We start from the raw sequence: 21,827 nt of genomic DNA, 5'->3' as shown, positions 1-21,827 counted from the left end.
ACTGGTGGCCAAAAAATACGGCACAATTCTTTGTTTCATATTTCAGTAACGTGTTCGAATTATGATTTTCAATGCAAGGATTCATCGTGCGTGGATAAGAGTTTGATCTGCAATCTACAATTGAGCTCGTCACTGCCATCCTAATTAATTCTGACAAGATTTATTACCTGAATACGTAAAACTGCGATAATATAAATAAAGAAAATAAGCATCTTTACCTGGCAGTCAAAGTTATAACTTATTGAATGGTACATATATTGAACAAAGATACATTTGTACTTTATAAATGAAACTGTGGTCAATTAAACAAATAATTCATATGTATACAACTATTGCTACATAATGGTTCATAGCTTAACCAAACAAACTAATAACTCATATGCATTTTTGTATAACAAACGTAGAATTATAATAACAGACTTAGAATTATAATACTTGGGATGCGACGTACTTCAAATTTTTATAATACCGTTTGGCGGATCCAGGACCGTTGTATTGGTGTCTTACTATTACTATATTCGGGAAACATGTTTTAAGTTCAATATTAAAGCAACTGAGGTTTAAACGTGTATCATGTCCGAAATTTTCAATGTACAACGGGTACACATCACTTTTTAACACTTCTTGGTTTTCCTCCATGGCAAAGTTGCGCAAGATCCAATCGTGCGTCAGAATATTTGTAGTTATTTTACTCGACACTTGAACATGTCGTTTTCTTATATCTTGTCGCTGGACGTATTTGCCATCCAAATGCGATAGCATTGCAATAGATTCGACTTCGTCTACATTTACTTTTTTAATTCCCTTATACTTGGTTTTTCCCTTCTTTGCGGACATAAGGTGCATCTCTTTAAAGGTTTTACCAACTTTCCTACCGAAAGCCATTCTATTAATTGTAGTTTGATTGCCTGTTGAATTCTGGTAATGAATATGCACATCATGTGCGTACACGAAATCATCTTCTGAGGCGATGTAGTTTGTGTTCAACCATTCTATAATGGCACTGTTTTCTTGATCGAGGAGGTTTCGTTCTGTCCTTTTGTTTTCCTTAATCTCCTCTACGACTTGTCGTTGTTCATAATCATTCATATGTATTAATTGGTTGCTTATCTTGCAATCATCGAGTACAACGTCACGGAGTTTGTCGAATTGGGTATTCCAGGGTGTGCCAGGCGTCATTTTCGATCCACGAGTAAACAACTTGTAGTTCGCGATCGAAGCGATTGTAAATCGGGAAAACGGTACTTTGCGGTTGAGTTGGTCCAAAGTAGGGAGGATATCTTTAATTTCAGGGATCTTTTGCAAGACGTCCAATATGGGTGCGAAGTACGGCTTAATATCGAGAAATTTGCGACATGGTGAGTGAATACACACAGCATCTAGAGCGGCTATAAATTATTCATAAGCATTAGTTGGTTATATACAATTAATGTACAACTGGGGAGTGTACCTCTTAAGCCCATTTTGAACGTCACAGCACCATGGTTGGATGTCATATACACGTTTAGAGGCTTCGAGTCATCAGCAAAGTAGTCCATCTTACCGCTTTTTAGAAAGTATCTACGCAAATACAAACAGGTAGAATTATCATAATGAGGACTTGTGTTACTCTTATAATGACATACATAAACATGGAAATAGTCCTAAGAAATTGTTACCTAATGCCGCAACCTCTGGTTTTACCCTGACCGTGCCCAACTGACTGGTACTTACGGTCGAGTGCTCCGCGGTATACAGATTCGTAGGTTGTGAAGGCAATCAAATGATGACCGTTGTACTTTTTATCTTCTCCACGGAGGGGCGTGAAGTACAGCTTGTGTACTGCACATAAAAAAACATGCTTCGATGTAATTTAAACTAATGCATATGAATTATTTCGTTCAATCTTACTTTCGTCAAAGGAATCTCCTTCCTCATAAAATACTATTCCGTTTTCTCCCCATGGTTTATGCAAGAATTGTCTACATTTTTGCTCCTGGTACTCTGGATTCTCCATGCAAATGAATGATGTAGAGTTCACCGTGATCTGTTCGTTTGAATCTACGTAATACGATTAGCATGTAACACTTGAAACTAATTTCCTTCCATGTGTATACTACAATTTAATAATTACCGGAGGGTCGTTTCCAAAACCCGTAGTTAGGGATTGAAGCTACTGTGAACTTTGAGAACGGTTGCTTGGTTTGAACAAAGTCAGCAGTTGGAACAATTTTCGCAAGATTGGGGTTTTGGCCTAAAATATCCACGACTTGTTTGGCAAAAGGCAGGCACAGGAAATAGTCCTCATATGGACAGTGGACGCATACAGCGTCCAACATTCCTTTTAAATGAAAAGATTTATATTACTTTGAGATTAACCTATGGGTGTTTAAATTCAAGAAATACCTCTGAGACCCATTTTAACATATACAGCCACTGCATTCGTCGTCATGTAGATATCAACGAAGTAGGCTTCTTTATTATTATAATCCATGCTCCCATTTCTTAGGAAATAGCTAAAGTGACAAAAACATTTCATAAGTATATCTCACATTGCATAATATTAATCCACGGTAGTTTATGCAGGAATAGTTCATATGCATTATTTTTACCCAACGCCGCATCCGGATGAAGTTTCATCATCGTCAAGATCGCCACTAGACTCGAATTTTCTGACATTCGAAGCATTGACACATGAAACACTTGTGTTCGTAAAATTTATTAGAATATGTCCATTTAGTTGCTTGTCCTTTCCGCGGAGTGGTTGGACAAAAATTCTGCGATCTGTAAATTCATAAAACATAGCATGTCATGTATGTCGAATCTGTGACACTTTTATACACGTACTTGCAATAAGTTCATCCCCCTCCTGATAAAACAGGAGCCCATGACTTCCATAATTCATACATTTGAGGGAGCGATCTGGAGGATCAGGTTCGTTCTTGTCGGGGGACAATGTTTGTTGACTGATACATATGGATGATTCTTCTTCTTTTGGCAAGCGCTGAGGAAGCTGAGGTTTTAGTAAAGTTCCTACGTCTGGTTTAATTTTGGAGTTTGCCGATTTTTTAGAACCTGTGTCATTGTTCTCCTCAGAACCTTTCTTCCGTTTAGCTCCAGACAGGGTGTGGGAGGTTCGATGTGGCATAAATTCAATCCTATTTGCTTTTGAATTTCCTCCAAAGTTACGTTTGCCACCCTGGAATCAATATTACTTATTCTTATGCATGTTTCAATTAGTTTAATCTATCTTATAACCTGAATTGGGAGTTGGAAGTTTTTGGCCGGCTTAAAATCTTCCTCATCGTCGTAGCCTGTCTTTCTTGAATTTATTCGTGTTCGTTCAGCCTCCTATTTGCATTCAAACACTTGAAATACTTGTCCAATGGTCATATATTTTTAAACATTTCTCTCACCTCCGCTTCTTGCTCCCATTGTTGTAGAGTCCTGAAATTCCATATATTGTCGTCGTTATCCTTATCCGTGAATTTTCGATTCGACATTTCTTCTAGTTTGAACAATTAATTTTGTGGAGGAACAATTAAAAACATCAAGAGTGTTCGTGGTAGTGGGGCTGTGATTGGGAGCACTTGTTAAAAAATACAGCACAGCAGTTTGACAGGATACAACACGAAAAACCTGCTTGCTTGCTTTGGACTCACTTCTGGCGTTTACTTGAATCAATCATTGAAACGTAGTAACTTTCGATTTGACTGCCAAGTAAAAATGTTTATTTTCTTTATTGATATTACCGCAGTTTTACTTCCAAACAAAGAACGCATTCAGTTCATAAATCTTGTCTGAATTAATTAGGATGGCAGTGACGAGCTCAATTATGATTACGAAAACTCTGAATTGAGCAATATTTAGTTAAAAAACTCAAAGTCCAACCCAAAGTCAAACCCAAAGCCAAAACCACGCGAGGGGAATACAGAGGGTTCGAGAACACTCGAAATCGCTCTCTATACAACTGCCCTGCACGGCTTCTAAATTTTTGAAAGTAATTTATCAAACAGATTTACAAAAAAAAAATTTCTTATATCATATAAAATTCGCATCTCTGGAAAAAATGCATTCCATTTTATTAAAGATATGAACTTACCCATACAATACATCTCATCTTGTTACATGCTTACCCAATTCGCCAAAATGCAAGAAGAGTCATTTTTGCACATAAAGTCCTTTCCTGGCGTGCAAGTTCTCGGGGGACAGTTTTCCTCATCAGAATTATCCGTGCAGTCGTTGTTACCTGTTTGCAGAAATATTTAGTTTTAGATAGTCACAACAATTTCTGGAAAAAAATAATTTCCAGGAAACTTAAACTTCTCAGACTCACCGTCACATCTCCAATGGGACACGATACACCTTCCATTCTTGCACGTGAACTCGCTCGAGGTACAGGTCGCATCTTATTTTAGTAACAGACAATTGCATATAAATTACACAAATTTTAGGGAATTATGTGTATAAAGTCAACACAAAATCTAAGGTCAAGGTCAAAGTGTCAAGAAAAATAAGTCAGAAATTCGAAACTTAGGAAACTTTTCCATAGTGGTTTAAATTCTGTAACGTTTCCAAACATAAATTACTCAATTATATTGTCCATTAAAAATTAATTCTGTAAGCCATGCAAAAATTTAAATAAATACGTGCATTTTTTTACTTTAAATTATTCCCTTGGCTTAAATTATGCAGAATAAAATTAACACAAAATTAGTAATAATTTTGTCCCATCTTTGTTAGTTCATTGTCATTCAATTATTAGCATTATGTTAATTTGCAAATTTCCCCCTTACTGCAAGCCTTTTCATCCAACTCATTCGCACAATCTGGCGTGCCGTCGCAAACCCAGGTGAGCGGCAAGCACTTCTTCGACGTCCCTTCCAAGCAGGTGAACTGATCGATATTGCAGGTGAAGTTGCCTGAAAATTAGACACCATATTGCTAATTATTTTGCAAAAATTTGCACATTTTATTTAAACCAATCATGCAAATTTTATTTAGACCCAGTTGTTATAAAAAGCGGTGTTTTTTGCATGTCGCAAATTTTATACTCTGTACCTTGTTTGCATAAAACCAAAAAATTGTTTCTAAAAGTTTTATTTGAGATTCTTATGATTTTTTTCGATTTTTTCTGTTTTTTTTAAGTTGTTTTCGTAGTTTCTTTGTGGAGAATTGTTTTCAATTCAGAAATTACCTGATGTTAGTTAATCATGCAAATATTTGTTTGCTAGAAGCATTGTTGTAAGTATGTTTAGCATATCTTTAAATATGTCGAGTTAAAACGCCGTAAAAATAATTCGCAAATGTAAAAAATATATAACTTGCTCTTCCAGATTCATTAGGTCAGCATCCCGTTTAACATTGCACACAAGTAGCAATTGTATCATATATCATATACGTCACCCTTCGGTAACGGATTGTTACCAGTCCTTTCTCCTTACAAAATTTTCCAAACTGTCATCAATCTAACTTTCTCCGAATTCTGGTCTGACATCTGCGAAATGCACCTGCTCCGAGTTAATCTTTGTTCAACTGCCACGAGTCGAATTTGCCCTTGACTTTCTCTCCTTTTTCGCCCAACACGGTTCGTTAGTCGCCATTCAGCGTCACCTCATCTTCACCTCCGCCAACTCGAGTGGATTCACGTTTCAATCCAATCCAATCTTCTCTCCTAAGCCCAATACAAATAACCCTGACTCGGGTTTCGTGGTGGCATTTTTGGGGTCAAAAAGATGAAAAAACGAAGAAAAAGTTGTCATAATTACTTTTTTTAAACTTAAGATTAATTTTGGGAAGCCATGTGTGGCATTTTTTAGGGAAAAAAATATGAAAAAACGACGAAAAAGTGATTATAATTACATTTTTCTTAACTTTGGGAAGCCATTTTATCAATAAATCCAGTAAATTTCTTGACCTCGTGGAACACAGGTCACCCAAAATTCGTACCCAATTTTCGAGCAGCCTCTCGTTTACAAGTTGTTAGGCCCACTTTCACCCAAGTTTCAACCTACTTTCACCAGCATTTTAGTCAAGTCAAGAAGTTATTTTCAGTGTCAAACCATTACGTCATCGCGTCAAGGAGGGGAAGGTAAACCAAGTAGAAACGCAATTTATGCCCCGTCGCGTAGGCAATCTTGGCCCAATTTGGTCTCTTGTAAGATCAAGTTTAATAATCATAACTGTCACGATGAAGTTTAATCGGGATCATCTTGAGACACGATTTCATCAAGATTTCGTATAATTCTAAGTTGGTGCAGAATAATGCAAATATTTGGATGAACGTACATACGCATCTCACAATTTTAGAATTTTAGCCCTGTCTAACCGCTTAACATACATTATAAGGTTAACGAAAATCTTGTCGTGTAAATTAGAAATCTAGACAGAATTTGTAATTTATGTAAATATCCCATCGGGCTAACATTTTTGATCTAATTTTGTATATACAATTTTCATCTTGAAAACTATCATGACTTCGTGACAAGCTTTTGACTTTTTTGCTAAGAATAAATTTGAAACTTTGTTGTATGCTTACATCTTCAAAACGTTTAAATAGGTTTCAAACTTCAACTCAATTGTGTAAGTTTTTTTAGTGAATGTTTAAAAAATAGAATGAAACAGTTGGAAATACTAATGATGTTTTTTTCCGAAATTTTGATAAAATAAATAAATTAGCTTAAGATATCAAAATTTTGAATCGGAAATAATCAAAATTGAGAATGATCCTAGTCTCCTAAATTTAGCTTAATTCGAAATGTTGAATGCTCCTTTAAAGTCAGCCATGGTAATAAGTTAGATAACCAAATTATTAAGAGTGGGAGGGACGTTACTTATGCCTCCGCACACCGTTTAATCCGCTCTTTCTCTCTCGTCTTGCTCATTTATTCCGAAATTCGAGCCCCCACCGCATTTTCACTCGCACAAGATCAGCAGAAGCTTAAATAGGTCTGACTTTCCTCTTTGTTCGCGTTGAGGGAGGACGACTAATTCCATCCGGCCGTCCTGGGTAGGCGTCATTTTAAAGGGAAAATTGCAACTGGAGACTGCTCAATAAACCAAACTGAACCACGAAGAGAGAAAGAGGCAGAAGCGGAAGGAAAAGATATTAAGCAGGATCCGCTTGAAATTTGATTATGTAATGTGATACGTAGATTTAAAATACATGTACAATTTGTGTCTGATTCTAGTAATTTTCGGAAATTTAGTCGGAAATTTAGCTAAGAAATTTCGAAATTCTGTTCCTGAGAAATTCAGTGGTTCTGCAAAATATAAATATCGCACTATGCATTCAACACCGTTGGCGTTAAAATTTCTGTTTAAAAGTCACGTTTTACTTGTAAATATTTCTAGAAAATTAAGTTTAGTTCAGAGTTACAAAAGCTGATTACAAGATTCTAGGACTCGTCATGTTAAAAAATATTTACTCCACTAGAAATCAGAATTATAGTCAACAATTTTCAAAATTTTGTTCCTCGTTTCCTAAAATTTCGTAACATTTCGCCCACTCGATTTTGAATCCGTTTGATGTTTTGTTTCAATGCACTCGCCATGTTTAAAAACATTTACTTCCCTAGGAATCACACTTTCAAAATTGAAATTTTTCGAAATTTGGATCCTCGTTTCCTAAAACATTTCGCCAACTCGATTTTGAATCCGTTTGATGTTTTGTTTCTGTCTACTTCTGCATAAAAGCGCACTTTGACCGTGTAACAAATCGCCTACAAAGCGAAGTTCTCTTTCATGCAGTCTGGACTTTCTCCTACACACGTCCAGCGCAGAGGAGAGTGAAATGAAAGGGACGAGTGATGGACACTACTGCTGCTCCACCGACTGTAAAGTATATTTCACTCGAGCTGCGTAAACAACACTTTCCCAGATTACACAAACATTTGCATAGTCTCTGATCCACTCTCTTTCACTTCATTTCTTCTCTTTGTGGGCGTGCATAAAACATGTCATCGATCTTTCTTGGCCTCTCTTTTTGTGTTGTTTGTCAAAATAAATAAATAGTCCTGGGTATAAGTTATATAAGTAAACTGAATTTTTCAAAGTTCACTACTTTTTTGACAATAATGTGTTGTGGTTAGGGAACCAAATCAAAAAGAAAATTGCAATTGGTGCAGTTTATTTCTTTATAAATGAATACAATATTTCGATTTCATCTAATTAATTCGAACTGCATAAAATTGTGTAACTGATGACACGCTTAAAAAAGAAGGCAAAAAACTGAAATGCATCTTTTTGTGGTATAAATCAAATAAATAAGTATACTTTTAATATAAGTTTTTGAAGAATTTTGAATACACAATTTTTAATTGGTTAAATTTAATTTAATTATTATTAGTTATTGATTAAGCTCTACTCCGAAAAATATTTTAGCTGGATTTATTAATGTTTACGATGCAATAATAGGTAATAACCAGACTTTTGTTGATATTTATGATGTTTGCAATGACCAAATTTCTTCAGTGTTAATGAGACAATCATGCAAAAATTAATTTGTAATTCTCCAAACTAGATGCATTCACTTCTATTTCGTAATTTTAAGACACCATTCGATCTGTTAGTGTTATAATTTTTCTGGAGAAAGCAAACCGTAGCAAGCGAAATTAACCACCCGGTGGAATTTGAGATGTCGAGTTTTACTAAATCGAGTCCAAAAACATGTTCGTGTTATTAAATTGTTAAAAGCTGAGTCCTCTGTAAGTTTTCGAAAACCGAAAACTAATTGTATAATTTACTGTAGGAAAAAGGCCAAAATTTTGATAAAAACATCGCGAGCTGTCCTGTATTGACGAACTTTAAGAGATTTATCCACCTTATCGTGTGTTACTTCAGTAGCAATTGATTTCATTTTACCCTAATCAGCCATTCAGCCATTTTTATATTTAACAACTACTTACATCAGAAAACTATCACCAAATTATTTAATTTCCTCGAAATTTCGAAAATAATATTTTTTTCTATCAATTATCATAATTGGTAATTTGTCGTTAGATTTCGTCTTCAACTGTTATCGTCACATTTCTTTTCGTCGTATTCTTCAACTTACTGCAATTCCTCTCATCTCGGGAATCAGGGCAGTCCGGACTGTCATCGCAAACCCAAGCGAGGGGAATACAGAGGGTTCGAGAACACTCGAAATCGCTCTCAATACAACTGCCCTGCACGGCCTCTAAATTTTTGCAAATAATTTATCAAAGAAATTTCAAACAAAAGTTTTTTCTTATAAATAAAACAATGGCTGAAGTTTGAAAGTATAAATAAATCTTAAATGTTAAATACCAAATTCGATTTAGAAAAATATACTTAACGGCTACGCGATTATACAATTAATTAAAAATTATGTAAGAGGACAAAATTGAGATATATAATCACGTCAACTTCGTAAACGTAGTAAACGTCGCTTCACAAAATATGTATCTTCTCAAATTTACAATGTTTGCGAAGAGTTTCGATGCGATAACCAATCCTTCATTTTTTCACGAAATATGCGAAACAAAAGGATATTTATGTACGCCGTGAATTATATTTCGCAAACTCATTTGTTAAATGAATTTTTATTTTTCCTCTCGTTTTCAGTTTAAATATTTTCATTTAAAACAGGTCGAACACGACACAGATTTCGCAAACATTGCAAAATTTGCGAAGATGAATTACGAAGCGACCTTTTTGAATGATGTGAATATCCTCATTGAAGATTGCATAATATATTGTACTTTTTCTCCAAGATTTACAAGGTATGATTTCTAAATGAAATTTTAACTTTCAACAAATTGGAGTATTCATTAAACGCGGATTACGCAAATCCTCCTAATCCGTTAAATTAATCTATTGACCATTTTTGCTAGAATTTAGCTTTCTTCCTTTCAAAATTTCACAAACATTTGTCCGGAAATAGCAAAGTTTTTTTTACTCAAGACTTTTATTAGTCGGGACCTCATTAAACTTCGTTTCTGGAAGATATGCGAAAAAGGAGGATTTTATTAAACTTCCTCCACGTGCCGACTTTCTTCCCTTTCACGACTTTCTCCTTCCGTGGACTAACAATGAGCCCCGCTCAACTAACGAGGACTTCTTTAATAAGCGAGTAATAGGCGTGGGTTGGTTGGTAGCTGTAGTTAATGAGAGACTGGGAGGAGGTAAACAGGAAGTCGTCGTGGAATATGAATGGGAGCGAGGGCTAATTATTAGTTGACTACACACTGTAAAATGTGGTAACACTTTGTTACCGAGGCTGGTATCTCCGTTTTTAAATGGTAACCAAGTCAAGAATTAGCTACTTTTGATAAGGTTGTATAATCACCGATTATTGATTTTAAGAAGTATTTAGTCATCGCTGAAGTTATGTTTCTACCTTCCGTATTAACAATTGGTTGCAAATTAGTGTCGAATCTGTTATGCCACTTACAAAAATATTTACAAACAGGTAATAAAACGTTACCGCATGATTTAGAGTGCATTTAGGCAACTATCTGCCTGGATTTCTTTTTTTAAACAAATCCTTGGACCATTTTGCTTAGAGGAAGTCGTCACAAAAATAGTTGCTCTGTTTTTAATTTCTTGTACATTTTTGATCTTTATTTTTTTGAAATTACCTAATTATTGTGTAGCGTGATTTCTAATTTTTTCTGTTACCAAGTGTTGTTTTGCCCCCTCAACTCACATTTTTTTCATTTTATTGATACCTCAAATTTATGAAATGCATAATGTCATCAATATGAACGAACTTTAAATAAGGTCTTAATTTTTTAATCAAAAATATTGAAATATTGAAAAAGATTATGCAAGATTTAAAAAAAATGTTATTTACGAAAACCAAGTTTTGTGAATTTCTTAAATAAGATCTAAATATTACGTATGCATCTCAATTCCATATTTCCATCGGTCAAATCGACCCCTTTTATAACCTTCATTACTATTCTTCCTCCTACTCTTTGAACTTTGAAAATAAGTTTCAACTTCCATCGCAACTATAAACTTGATATTATTTCGTTACTGATAAATTTCCCAACTTTTTTTATTGCTTCTTATTCTCCTTTTCTAAAGCTAAAGTTTCCGAGTAAATAGACCAGTTCACTTTTTACTCTCTTTGCAAAACGTGACTTGACACATTTCGCTATTAAAGAATCTAACTCACTCCGACGGAGAGAAAGTTTCATAACATAACTTTTCTCCAATCGTTTTTTTTCGTTATCTGAAAAGTAAAAAAATATGAATTGGATTTCGAAAAGTGGGACTCACTGCACATCTGCGGATCTTCATCGCTCCCATCGCTGCAATCATGTTCACCTGGAAGAAATTTGATTCCAAATTGCGTAAGTTTATGGAGAATTTTATGAAAAAAAAACATATTTCCAAGTTTGAAATGAAATAAGTTTTTTCTCAAATAATAATATTTGAAATTAATGTTGATATTTTTTAAAGTAACTTTATAAAGTCCAACAAGTGAATATTTCAAGCAAATATTTCAAGTTTCTTATAATCAATGTTGAAATAAAAATGAAAAATTTGAATTTTAAAAATATTCAAATCTAAAAATGTTAAAATAAAATTTTAAACAGAGTTTCTGAAATAAAAAGTTTTATATTTAAAAGTAGACAGAATCTTACCGTCACACTTCCATCGGGATGGGATGCAGTGCTGTTGATTGGAACATTGGAACTCGGTGTCTGAACATTTTAATGCACCTGAAATTCAAAAAGAAAAGAAAATTGTTGAAATATTATGAAATATTTCCGAGAAATTTCAAAACGTATATGCATCGACCAAACTTTGTAAACCACGTAGTGATATTTCCTATTTTTTTCATCCCAAATTTTACACAATTTATAAAGTTTTAAAGTTAGTGAATATAAAAATATATCGCAAACCTCAATGAGTGAAAGTGTTATATGTCATTTTAATTTAATACTTGCCGATTTTTACAGAAATATTAAGCTTGATAAGTAAATATTTTGTCACTGATTTACTTGCTTGAATTTGTTTTTACAAAAACATCTTCATTGAAATGCAATTTTTTAAAATGAAATGCATCTTTTATACGAATTATTTAGGGCAACATGGAGCTACTATCTAATTTGTAACCCGAAAATATCACCTCAAACCACAAAATTTTCAAAATGACGTCATGACATTACATTAGATCAAATTTTCCACACGAGTATCTCCCATCATGCAGGAGTAGTAGGGAAAGCAGGGAAATGTGAAATCCAAAACTTTCTCTTATGCAAATAATGTCTCTCTCGTCATGAATGACAACACAGCACATGGCAAATTATTCGCGTAAAGAGCAGACTTGAGAATTCATCTCCTCCCAGGAAAGAAAGTTTACGCATAGATCAGAGGCCTCACAAACTGCGTAGTCCATAGAAAATCATGTACACTCTCAATAATCTTATGGTACGATTGTTACCGGCGGAGGTACTATGCAATTCTTCGGTAATAATTTATCACCGAAGGGTAACATATTTATATACAGAGACTAAATCCTGCTCAGCCCGCAAAGCCAAGCCATCTGGTAATAAAAATATTACCGACATTGGAGACAATTTCTTACCCTCAAAGGACCATTTGTTACGATAGTGTTACTATGCGGTAACAATTTATCACAAAATTATTTAGAATATATTCTGGGAAAAATCCTGAAATTTCTTTACGTCGGAGTATGCAGGACTGTGACCTATGTTTCAACCCTGTTTTCACATTCGCTTTCTCTTCTTATTCCGAGATGGAAGTAAAAGTGGTAGTAAAAACTCGAATTATCCTTGAAAGGGGGAGATGATAAGTGCTGATAAAATGCAGATGGTGGAACAGAATAAAAAGTTAAAAAGAGAATTTCTGACTTTTTTGTCTTGGTAAGAGCGTCCAAGTTTTGTGCACACTAATAAATGTGGTCATAACTTAGAAAGCGCTAATTATACTATTTTCCGTCTGGAATATGAGCGAGAATAGTCGCTGTATGCGATTTTTCAACGAATTAAACGCGTACTAAATATTATTCCCTGGTTTCAAACTACCAGTTTGAAGTCTAATATTTTTTACCGAGTACACTTAATATTTAGTCACTTTTGCATACTTCCCACATTATTTAAAGCGATAAGAATTTTAACGGAGTTACTAAATAATTTTCTCCATTGAAATATTTTATGGAGAATTAACATGACTTCGGAAACAACAATTTAAAATTTCATCTCAAATAGGATTACATTTCTCTATTTTTACTGAAACCCTGGATTTCAAATTTCAGAATCTCTTACCACGTGCACGAATGAGATCTCATCTCCGATTAGTCAATTCCCAAGACATTTATTTTAAAAGATACAAATTCCAACGTTTAAAAGTTTCCTCATCTTCGTTTAAATCGAGTTTAATAGCGGAAGGGATCGGACGTAATGTGTGAGAGCAATTTTCAGTGAATTTTGTCCCATTGATAGGTCCAATATGGTCCATTTTATATCCGTAGTTTGAATGATAAGATATATGCAGATAAGATAAGACGTCTCAAATTGACGACACACTTTATGCCGTGCTCCTCACAAGAAACCGAACAAATTGTGGAGAATACGGGTTACTTAAAGGCTTTAAATCTATCCCAACTTTCTCCTAACTTTCTCCCAAGGTAACTTTTTATCCTACAATTTCTCTTTGAAATACTACTTTCGTGAGGATGATGCGCCAGAATTTTGCCAGAATTAATCGCTATTTGTGCAGTTTATTTAGAAAAATTTCGTGATTTAAGTAAATAATTCGACCAATAACTATGAAAATGCAATACAAAACTAATTTCCTTGTTGAGAAACAATTTAGGACAATTATTCCAAAAATTCAAACAATTTCGTTCAGTTCCATTTATTCAGGACGTTGACGAAACCGCAAAGACGGGGAGAAATTTCCTGGTAGGGAATGAAAGTGGCTGGTGGGAGGGGGTCCGGGAAACAAATCACTATTTTCCTCCCTCCCACAATACAACAAACGACGACGCTCGGCTTTCTTAATGTGCTCAGAAGGAGGCAAATTGACGCTGAGTGGATAATGTGGCCACATTTTGGACAGGGTTCCCAACATATCGTGTGCTTTTTATTTTATATTTAACAAGGTTTTTTGTGCCTTGTGCGTATGTTTTTTTAAATAGTAGAAGTCAGCTAATTTCGCCTACAATAATTTATATGGACATTAAGAAAATATCTTTTACATGACTAAATTTCATCATATTTTATATCTGAAAATCACCCCAAGAATGCATTCTATAAATTGATAACATTAATTGACAACTCTAAGAAAAACACATGCCGATTTGTAAAAATTGGTAAATAAAATAAGCCCCTTTGCAATACTAAAAACCGTTTTAGGAACCTTTATCATCGCCATCCTATCATCCATCCTTACTAACTTTTTCTCCTTCGAGAATCTAAATCGTGGGCATACCGTAAAGTCATATCTGGCAAGGCAGCTAAATAATTTAGGAAACTTATTTTTCGAAATTAATAAAATTTTCATCGTCAAATTTCACTATGTTAATGCACAAATTGTGAAGGTTACTATGGTAAACAAAATTGGTCCTCCATTTACATGAATGAAGTTTCGAGGGTAAATTCCCCAAAAACCGACAAAAATGAGTATAAAATTCTTCAAAAAATTGGTATTCTTTCTTTACGCCCTTTATTATTACTGTATTCCCATTTTCCCCAAACAGCTATTCATCCCGTGAGAATTGGTTGTACCATTGGAATAATGGGTGCAAAAAGTGCACCTCTTACTCACTAAAAAATCTCCTAATATACAGTTGGCCCTCTTTGCCTCTATATTTACATATGCAGATTTTGCACGAATTTACCCAGTAACCAGATCGACTTCAACCTTAAAATCCTGATCCCACACAGGTTACGAACAATTACCGCGTTGGTATTAGAACCACCTCTTTGCGTAAGTTATCCTTACCGCATTATTTACAGTGCATTTTATCCCCACTGCACACATACGTTTCTTTAAAGTAGAGAAAATAAAAACATAAAAAGCTCCCAATTCCCAAAATTCCTCTTGTCCCCATTGTGCTCTTGGTTCTCTTTGTTCCTTACTGATTCTGATTCTGCTGTTGGTCCGCGTCACATTGCTTTCCCACCCGACGACCAACTCTGCTTTCTCTTTTGCTTTCTCTTCATTTCACATTCCACTTTTGTCTCTCGAAACCTTTGTCTTTGTCTCCTCGTGGTTTGGTTTCGCTGCTGCTTTCAACTTTATATGTACGGATGGGATGGGTGACATTTTATTTCGTGTAATGCGCCAGGGTGCCCCAAATTAAGGAATTAGCACGGTTTGTTTAGAGGTTCCCGCTCAAAAAATAGTTTAGAGCGGGTATAACACACTCAAATTTGCTGATTTAGTTTATAAAGGTTACAAATAAAGTCTCAATTTCCGTAAATTCTAAATAATAATACACAAGTAATAATTTAGTACAAATAATCCGTAGCTTCACATTATTTCATTACCGAGCAGTAACAAATTACTTTGATAGGGAACCAAAAACTTAATTTGTTTATTCGAATATGTCTAAATCACATGGAAAGTTTGGATTTTTTACGCAATACACCAATTTTTGGCGCCCTATCGGTTTTTACCTTTACACTATTCGAAATTTGTATAGTGTGAGAGCCGATTTAAAAAAATTCGAAATTTGTATAGTGTGAGAGCCGATTTAAAAAAATTCGAAATTTGTATAGTGTGAGAGCCGATTTAAAAAAATTCGAAATTTGTATAGTGTGAGAGCCGATTTAAAAAAATTCGAAATTTGTATAGTGTGAGAGCCGATTTAAAAAAATTCGAAATTTGTATAGTGTGAGAGCCGATTTAAAAAAATTCGAAATTTGTATAGTGTGAGAGCCGATTTAAAAAATTCGAAATTTGTATAGTGTGAGAGCCGATTTAAAAAAATTCGAAATTTGTATAGTGTGAGAGCCGATTTAAAAAATTCGAAATTTGTATAGTGTGAGAGCCGATTTAAAAAAATTCGAAATTTGTATAGTGTGAGAGCCGATTTAAAAAAATTCGAAATTTGTATAGTGTGAGAGCCGATTTAAAAAAATTCGAAATTTGTATAGTGTGAGAGCCGATTTAAAAAAATTCGAAATTTGTATAGTGTGAGAGCCGATTTAAAAAAATGAAGGAACATTGTATTACAAAAACAGGTAAAGATCAAAATCTTGCCGTTGATGTGATTTGGATAATTTACTCACTTGCATGCTTAAATTATGAAAATCACAGTAAATATTTCCATGCATAATCACTCCTGTTTAAACCCTGTCGCCGAAACCGGGTAGATTTTGTCGTGGCGAAAGGGAGATGCGCCACGTCTCCCTTTTGCCATTTGATTCCGCATCTGATGTGGAATCCGCTTTGTTCCCGGTAATGTAATACTGTGTAAGCAGATCTGCTAAACTTGGTCGTTGGCGGATATTTAGTCTGACTCTGAGCACAAACGGAAACGACTGTCCTCACAGAGATATCCTAGCCTACCAAAAAACGGCCAAGATGACGTGGATCGAATTGCAAATATGCACCTTAAATAATTCTCTAAATAATTCAGGGATTTTATCACTTTTTACCATTTCACTCTACCAAATTTGGCAAATATGCAGCCTGTGACCGAGATACATAGTTTGAATTTTGTGGTAAGTAATTATCACTAGAATAAAAATTAGCATTCGTAGAAAGTCACCACCTGGTAACAGATTCCATTATGTTATTTACAGCGTACACTCTTAGAAAACTGGTATTAAATCATTACTGACCGGAGTACATAGTTGTATGAGTTTTTACCGGCACGGTAATAACGGGAATTATCCTCTAGTAATGTTGTGGTAATGAAAAACTTAGAAACCACTACCACTCAGAAACAAAGCACTACCAATCCGGTAGGAAGTTATTACGAAATCAATACATATGAGACTCTACCAGATTTTTAACAGTGTAGTTCCGATTTTTTACAGTATTTGACCTCTAATGGAACAATATCCGCTGGACAATACCAGAATGCGAAATGACAAAAACGGCACAATGTAATTGGACCAGGTCACATTTTGTGTCACCTCGTATTTTGATAAAATAGGCTTATAAGATTTAAAATTTCCAAAAATAGTCAGCATTTTTCATGAAATCATGTAATTTTCACCAAAATGTCAAAACTTTCTCCTTACTTCTCCCCCTTCTATTATCCCCACTACTTTCACTTCCTATCCCATCTGCCAAAAAGGAGATTACTCCGACGGGACGTTTTCCCTCACTCATCGCCTACGTAAAAGTTATAAAACTATTCTCCTCAATAAGTTGGTACTATTTAATTTGTTACCGGATAATCGGTATAAAATTATTTTCAAACTTTGTACATTCATATTAGCAATAACTTTTGCTACCCAATTACTTACGCGAATATATACGTGTATGATTCCACCACCGATTTTCTGTAGTAACCGCCTTATCACTAGCTTATCACCAAATTACAACAATTTTGAGACTTTATTGTTTCCAAGTATTGTCGTAAATTGAGTAATTGTTAGTATTTAAACCAAAATTATCAGATAACTCTTCTTCTAATGTACTTGATAAGCGAGATGGCGGTAATTCATCTACGCGCGTATTATGAAATATGAATCCCTTACACAACACGCGCTTTGTTTTGTGGACCATATTTTATCATGTCTCTCGTAATGATAACGTGTTATCCATAAACCACTTTGGGTCGACTCGTGTCCAAAATAATGCAACATTTGCTTCCCGTCACGACTCGCGAGTGGGTTTGTTTTCGGTCTGTTTTTCGCCGTTGGAGTGGGACGGATACGTCCCTGGAGAGAAAGCGGGACGAAAAACATAAACTATTCAGGACGAGGACAGATTCGAATAGAAATGCAAATCTCGACTGGAGAGAGATCTACAGTACACAGATAGTCATCAGATTGTCGACTCGACTCGTTTCCCAATTTAGGGGCTTCGGGACCTAAAAAATGTGGGAGACTATAACCTGGGAGTATGTTTTACCGGAATGCGAATATATTTTTTTGGAGATTTGGTAATAATTTGTAACCGGTGTTAGTAACAGTATTTCTGGATAGATAGTAGTGTTACCGGTTAGTGTTACCAGTTTTATAATACTTAGTTTTACCGGTTTAGCAAATATAGTGGGATAGAATAATAGATTTTACCGGGAAAATAACGTGGGACGACCATAATCTTGGAATATGTTTTACCGGAATGCGAATATATTTTTGCAGATTTGGTAATAATTTGTAACCGGTTTGATACTCTCAATAGTATTACCGGATAAATAATGGTAACGTTACCGGTAATTGTTACCAGTTTCGTAATATTTAGTTGGTTTAGTAAAGTTGGTGCAATAAAATAATACATTTTACCAGGTAAATAATATTTGGTAAATATCTATTTACTTGACAAGTAACACAGATTTACCAAATTGGTAGCCTTGTACCCGGTAATGTGGTAACAATTTGTGACCACATTATTTAAGGTGCAAGAAAAAGGAGACGAACAGGATGCGATATGTTTCTACTTTCACCCGATTTGCATTTTATCTTCCACACGTATCACACGAGTCGACAAAATTCTGTGAATATAAAATCCTCAGTTTTTCTACGTATAAAACTTTGACACGTAATTTTTTCTGAAATTCAGATATGGAAATTTCACATTCGTTTCCAAATGAAACATATTTATTTGGATCTAAATAAATCTCAAAATATTTTATTTATTGCTTGTGCAGAATTTCTTTTCCCAGCGATTTAACTTTCACTTGAGTTCTTTCCAGAAATTTGGAAAGGCTTCTTGTGAGTGTACTTTTTATAAAAATAATAAAATAATAATTATTGAAACGTATGTACGTATTGCATAAATTTCTTCTGATTCTGAAATTTCAAATATAAAATTTGAAATCTGTACTTTGATTCTGAAATATTGATTTTTCAAATTTCTACTGAATTTCATTTTTTTTAATCCAAAATTTACATAAATTGTACTGAAAAATGAAAAACATTATGCATTCAGTAACGAAATTTTCCGATATTGACACCTGAGGCTTTACCGCGTTGGTAACGATAATTTTGCCACATTATTTACAGCGAAAGCTTGAATATAGAACAAAAAAATAAAATTTTTCTGATAAAAGCACATATTTCTCCCATCCAAATCCCTCTTTGATTCATTTCGCATCTTCCGCCACGTGGAAAGGGTGTAGATCAAAAACCAGAAATTTGTTGTTGTTGCGAAACCCAACATTTCCACTTGGTACAAATAACTACATAACTTTTCACAACAGAAAGTAAATCTTGTCAGGATTCGGCTGCTCGATTTTCAGTTTTCCAGTGACATGAAACATTTCCAATTTCCATGAATTTTCCAATATCCTTCCCGAACAGCGTGGGATCACTCTTCTGTCCTGGAATAACTTTGGGGCCGTGAAACAAGAATGTCAGTTCGATTTTGTCTCGAAATAGAATTTTAGTTTGTTACCAGTGTGGTAATAAATTTTAGTTTTGCGAATAATATTGCTGCTAATTTGCCTGGAATAACTTTAGGGCCGTGAAACAAGAATGTCAGCTCGATTTTGTCTCCAAATAGAATTTTGGTTTGTTACCAGTGTGGAAATATATTCCTGTTTTGCGAATAAACCTTTGCTCCTAAGTCGTCTTTATCGAGCTACATATTGACGACATTTAGAATATCTTGCTAAAAAACGTGTTTGGGCACATGTCAAATAAGTAAATGGACCAGCCCAGAAATTCGTCATCGTCACGTCCTTTGTTCCCAGCCCAGAATCGAGGAAACCATGCACGAAATGAAATGGAACGTGAAAATGCATAACAGCAAAACCGAAACCAAATTTGAGGAAAAAATGTAAGAAATGTTTTTCGAGAGGACCAATTCGTATTAAACTTGTCATGTGGAGACAGTGTACTTAATTGTATGTTCTTATCGAATTGGTAAGATAAATATCTACGATACACATGTGGAGTAAAATGCTCACGATTAATGAAAGTTTTCACAATTTTAGAAAAAAATAACTGCGCATAATAGTCCAGTATGGATCTGACTTCGGTTCAATAATCAATATCCTCATAATTAATTAACTTGGAACCAAAATTATACAAAATAAAACCAAATATTTCCAATTTCCTAACTTACGAAATTTCGTTCTTCTCTTGTTAATTGCTCCAGATTTATTTAAAATAACTATTTTGCATTTTGCACGGTGGGAAAATCATTATTTAAGCTGAATTCAGCAAGCTGGTAAATTTTCATGTCCATTATACCGTTTTCCGGGTATCGAAGAAAAAATCCCTGGTGTTATTTATTTTTTTTTATATAAATCAGCATTTCGACATACATATGATTCTCCCTTCAAATACTAAATTAATGCTGGGTGGATTCGTTCAATAGTAAGTAAAAACTTATGAATTATTTTTTTATCCAAAAAAAACAAAAATTTCTTTTGGCAACTTCCTCCAAATTTGTTTTCTCTCATTTTGGAACAAATACGGATAAATTAATTTGCTTTTCTTTTCCAGGCAGGTTATTAAACTCACCGTAAAGTGTAGTAAATAACAATTTTTGAAAGGTAGAAAGCGACCGGGGAAACTTCACACTTTTATTTAAAGACACTTCTTACAGCTTCTTACCATTTTAATTTATTGTGCTGGGTTTGGCTTCAGTCGCCCCTGTGTAATACATGCATCCACGTGACGTACATAAGTATTTATGTGCACAGAAACCCTGCCCAGTTCTCAATTCTTACATCATCTTCGCCCTGATTAAACCAATCTATTTATTACACTACACTGGGAGTCGTGGCACGGAGAAAGTTACGCAACACCCGGGTTGCATCCACTCACTCCCAAGTTTCCTTTTCTCCTAAATGAGACGGGAAACCGAAACATCAAGGGAATTAAACAGGTAATAAAGCACACTCTCGCCAACAGAATGCCAACACCATAACTAATCTCGAGCACAGTGGTCGTGCGGAAATGGTGCCATCCATGTGAAATCCCCTTTATTCGGTAAAACACAGAATTACCAAGGGCGGGAAATAATTTATTTACCACAAGTTATTCGTCAAAAATTCGAATTTTGTAGGAAATTAGTAACAGATTATTACCAGGCGGGTGTTACCCTATTACCGAAGCCATAGTCATATCAGAACAGATTCCTATCATGTAATACGATTTTAAAAAAACTTAATGTGCTTCAGATATTCGGTAAAACACTGAATTACCAACTTGACTTTACCAAGCGCGGAAAATAATTTGTGTGCCACATTCATCAAAAAATTTGAATTTTGTACGAAACAATTACCAGATTACTACCACGCTGGTATTACCCTATTACCAATTCGATAGTCACTTCACAATAGATTTCTACTGTATAAAACAATACAAAATATCACTTAATGTCCCTCACATCAATGATTCCACATTGTGAGTGAAGTACCCCCCAGAGGGAAGAAATCAACCTCCGTCTTCATTTCATAGTTTTCTGGTCTCCCCTACTCCATTATTTCCCAACGGTGAGAGATATTTTATTTTACTTGGCACCGCAACAAAATGCAGTCTGGACACGAATAAGGCAATAAGTATCTTGGAGATGATGATGCGCTTGGCGTGAGATGAGAAACAAAGGAGAGAAAGTATCAAAATCAAGGATAGATATTTGTGGTGAAAGTCGCAATTCGCATCTAACCTTCTCACAGTGTGGCGTTTATTTACAGGACGACTGACTACGCCAAGTTGGGTTTTGTACATAAAATCAAGACGGATTAAATAAATTGGAAATATATAAATTGGAAA

The 21,827-nt window shown here is 34.7% G+C and overlaps 1 protein-coding gene across 5 annotated transcripts in view; it reads right to left on the bottom strand.

Annotated features, from left to right (window-relative positions):
• Positions 1-21,827, bottom strand: part of LOC110853611 (very low-density lipoprotein receptor) — a 133,076-nt gene that overhangs the window by 7,908 nt on the left and 103,341 nt on the right. For 3 of the 5 annotated variants that reach the window (XM_022101896.2, XM_022101899.2, XM_035854189.1), the window contains 5 exons: positions 11,595-11,672; positions 11,227-11,274; positions 4,776-4,901; positions 4,316-4,387; positions 4,116-4,228 (listed from right to left, as the gene is read on the bottom strand). In XM_022101896.2, the coding sequence (XP_021957588.1) occupies positions 4,116-4,228; positions 4,316-4,387; positions 4,776-4,901; positions 11,227-11,274; positions 11,595-11,672 (437 nt within the window). The other 2 variants (XR_004835386.1, XM_035854188.1) reach the window with 2 other exon arrangements.

Source organism: Folsomia candida, unplaced genomic scaffold, assembly GCF_002217175.1.
Source record: "Folsomia candida strain VU population unplaced genomic scaffold, ASM221717v1 Fcan01_Sc008, whole genome shotgun sequence".
NCBI lineage: Eukaryota > Metazoa > Arthropoda > Collembola > Entomobryomorpha > Isotomidae > Folsomia > Folsomia candida.
The sequence above is the reverse complement of the archived record's forward strand: the minus strand, read 5'-3'. Positions and strand labels throughout refer to the sequence as shown.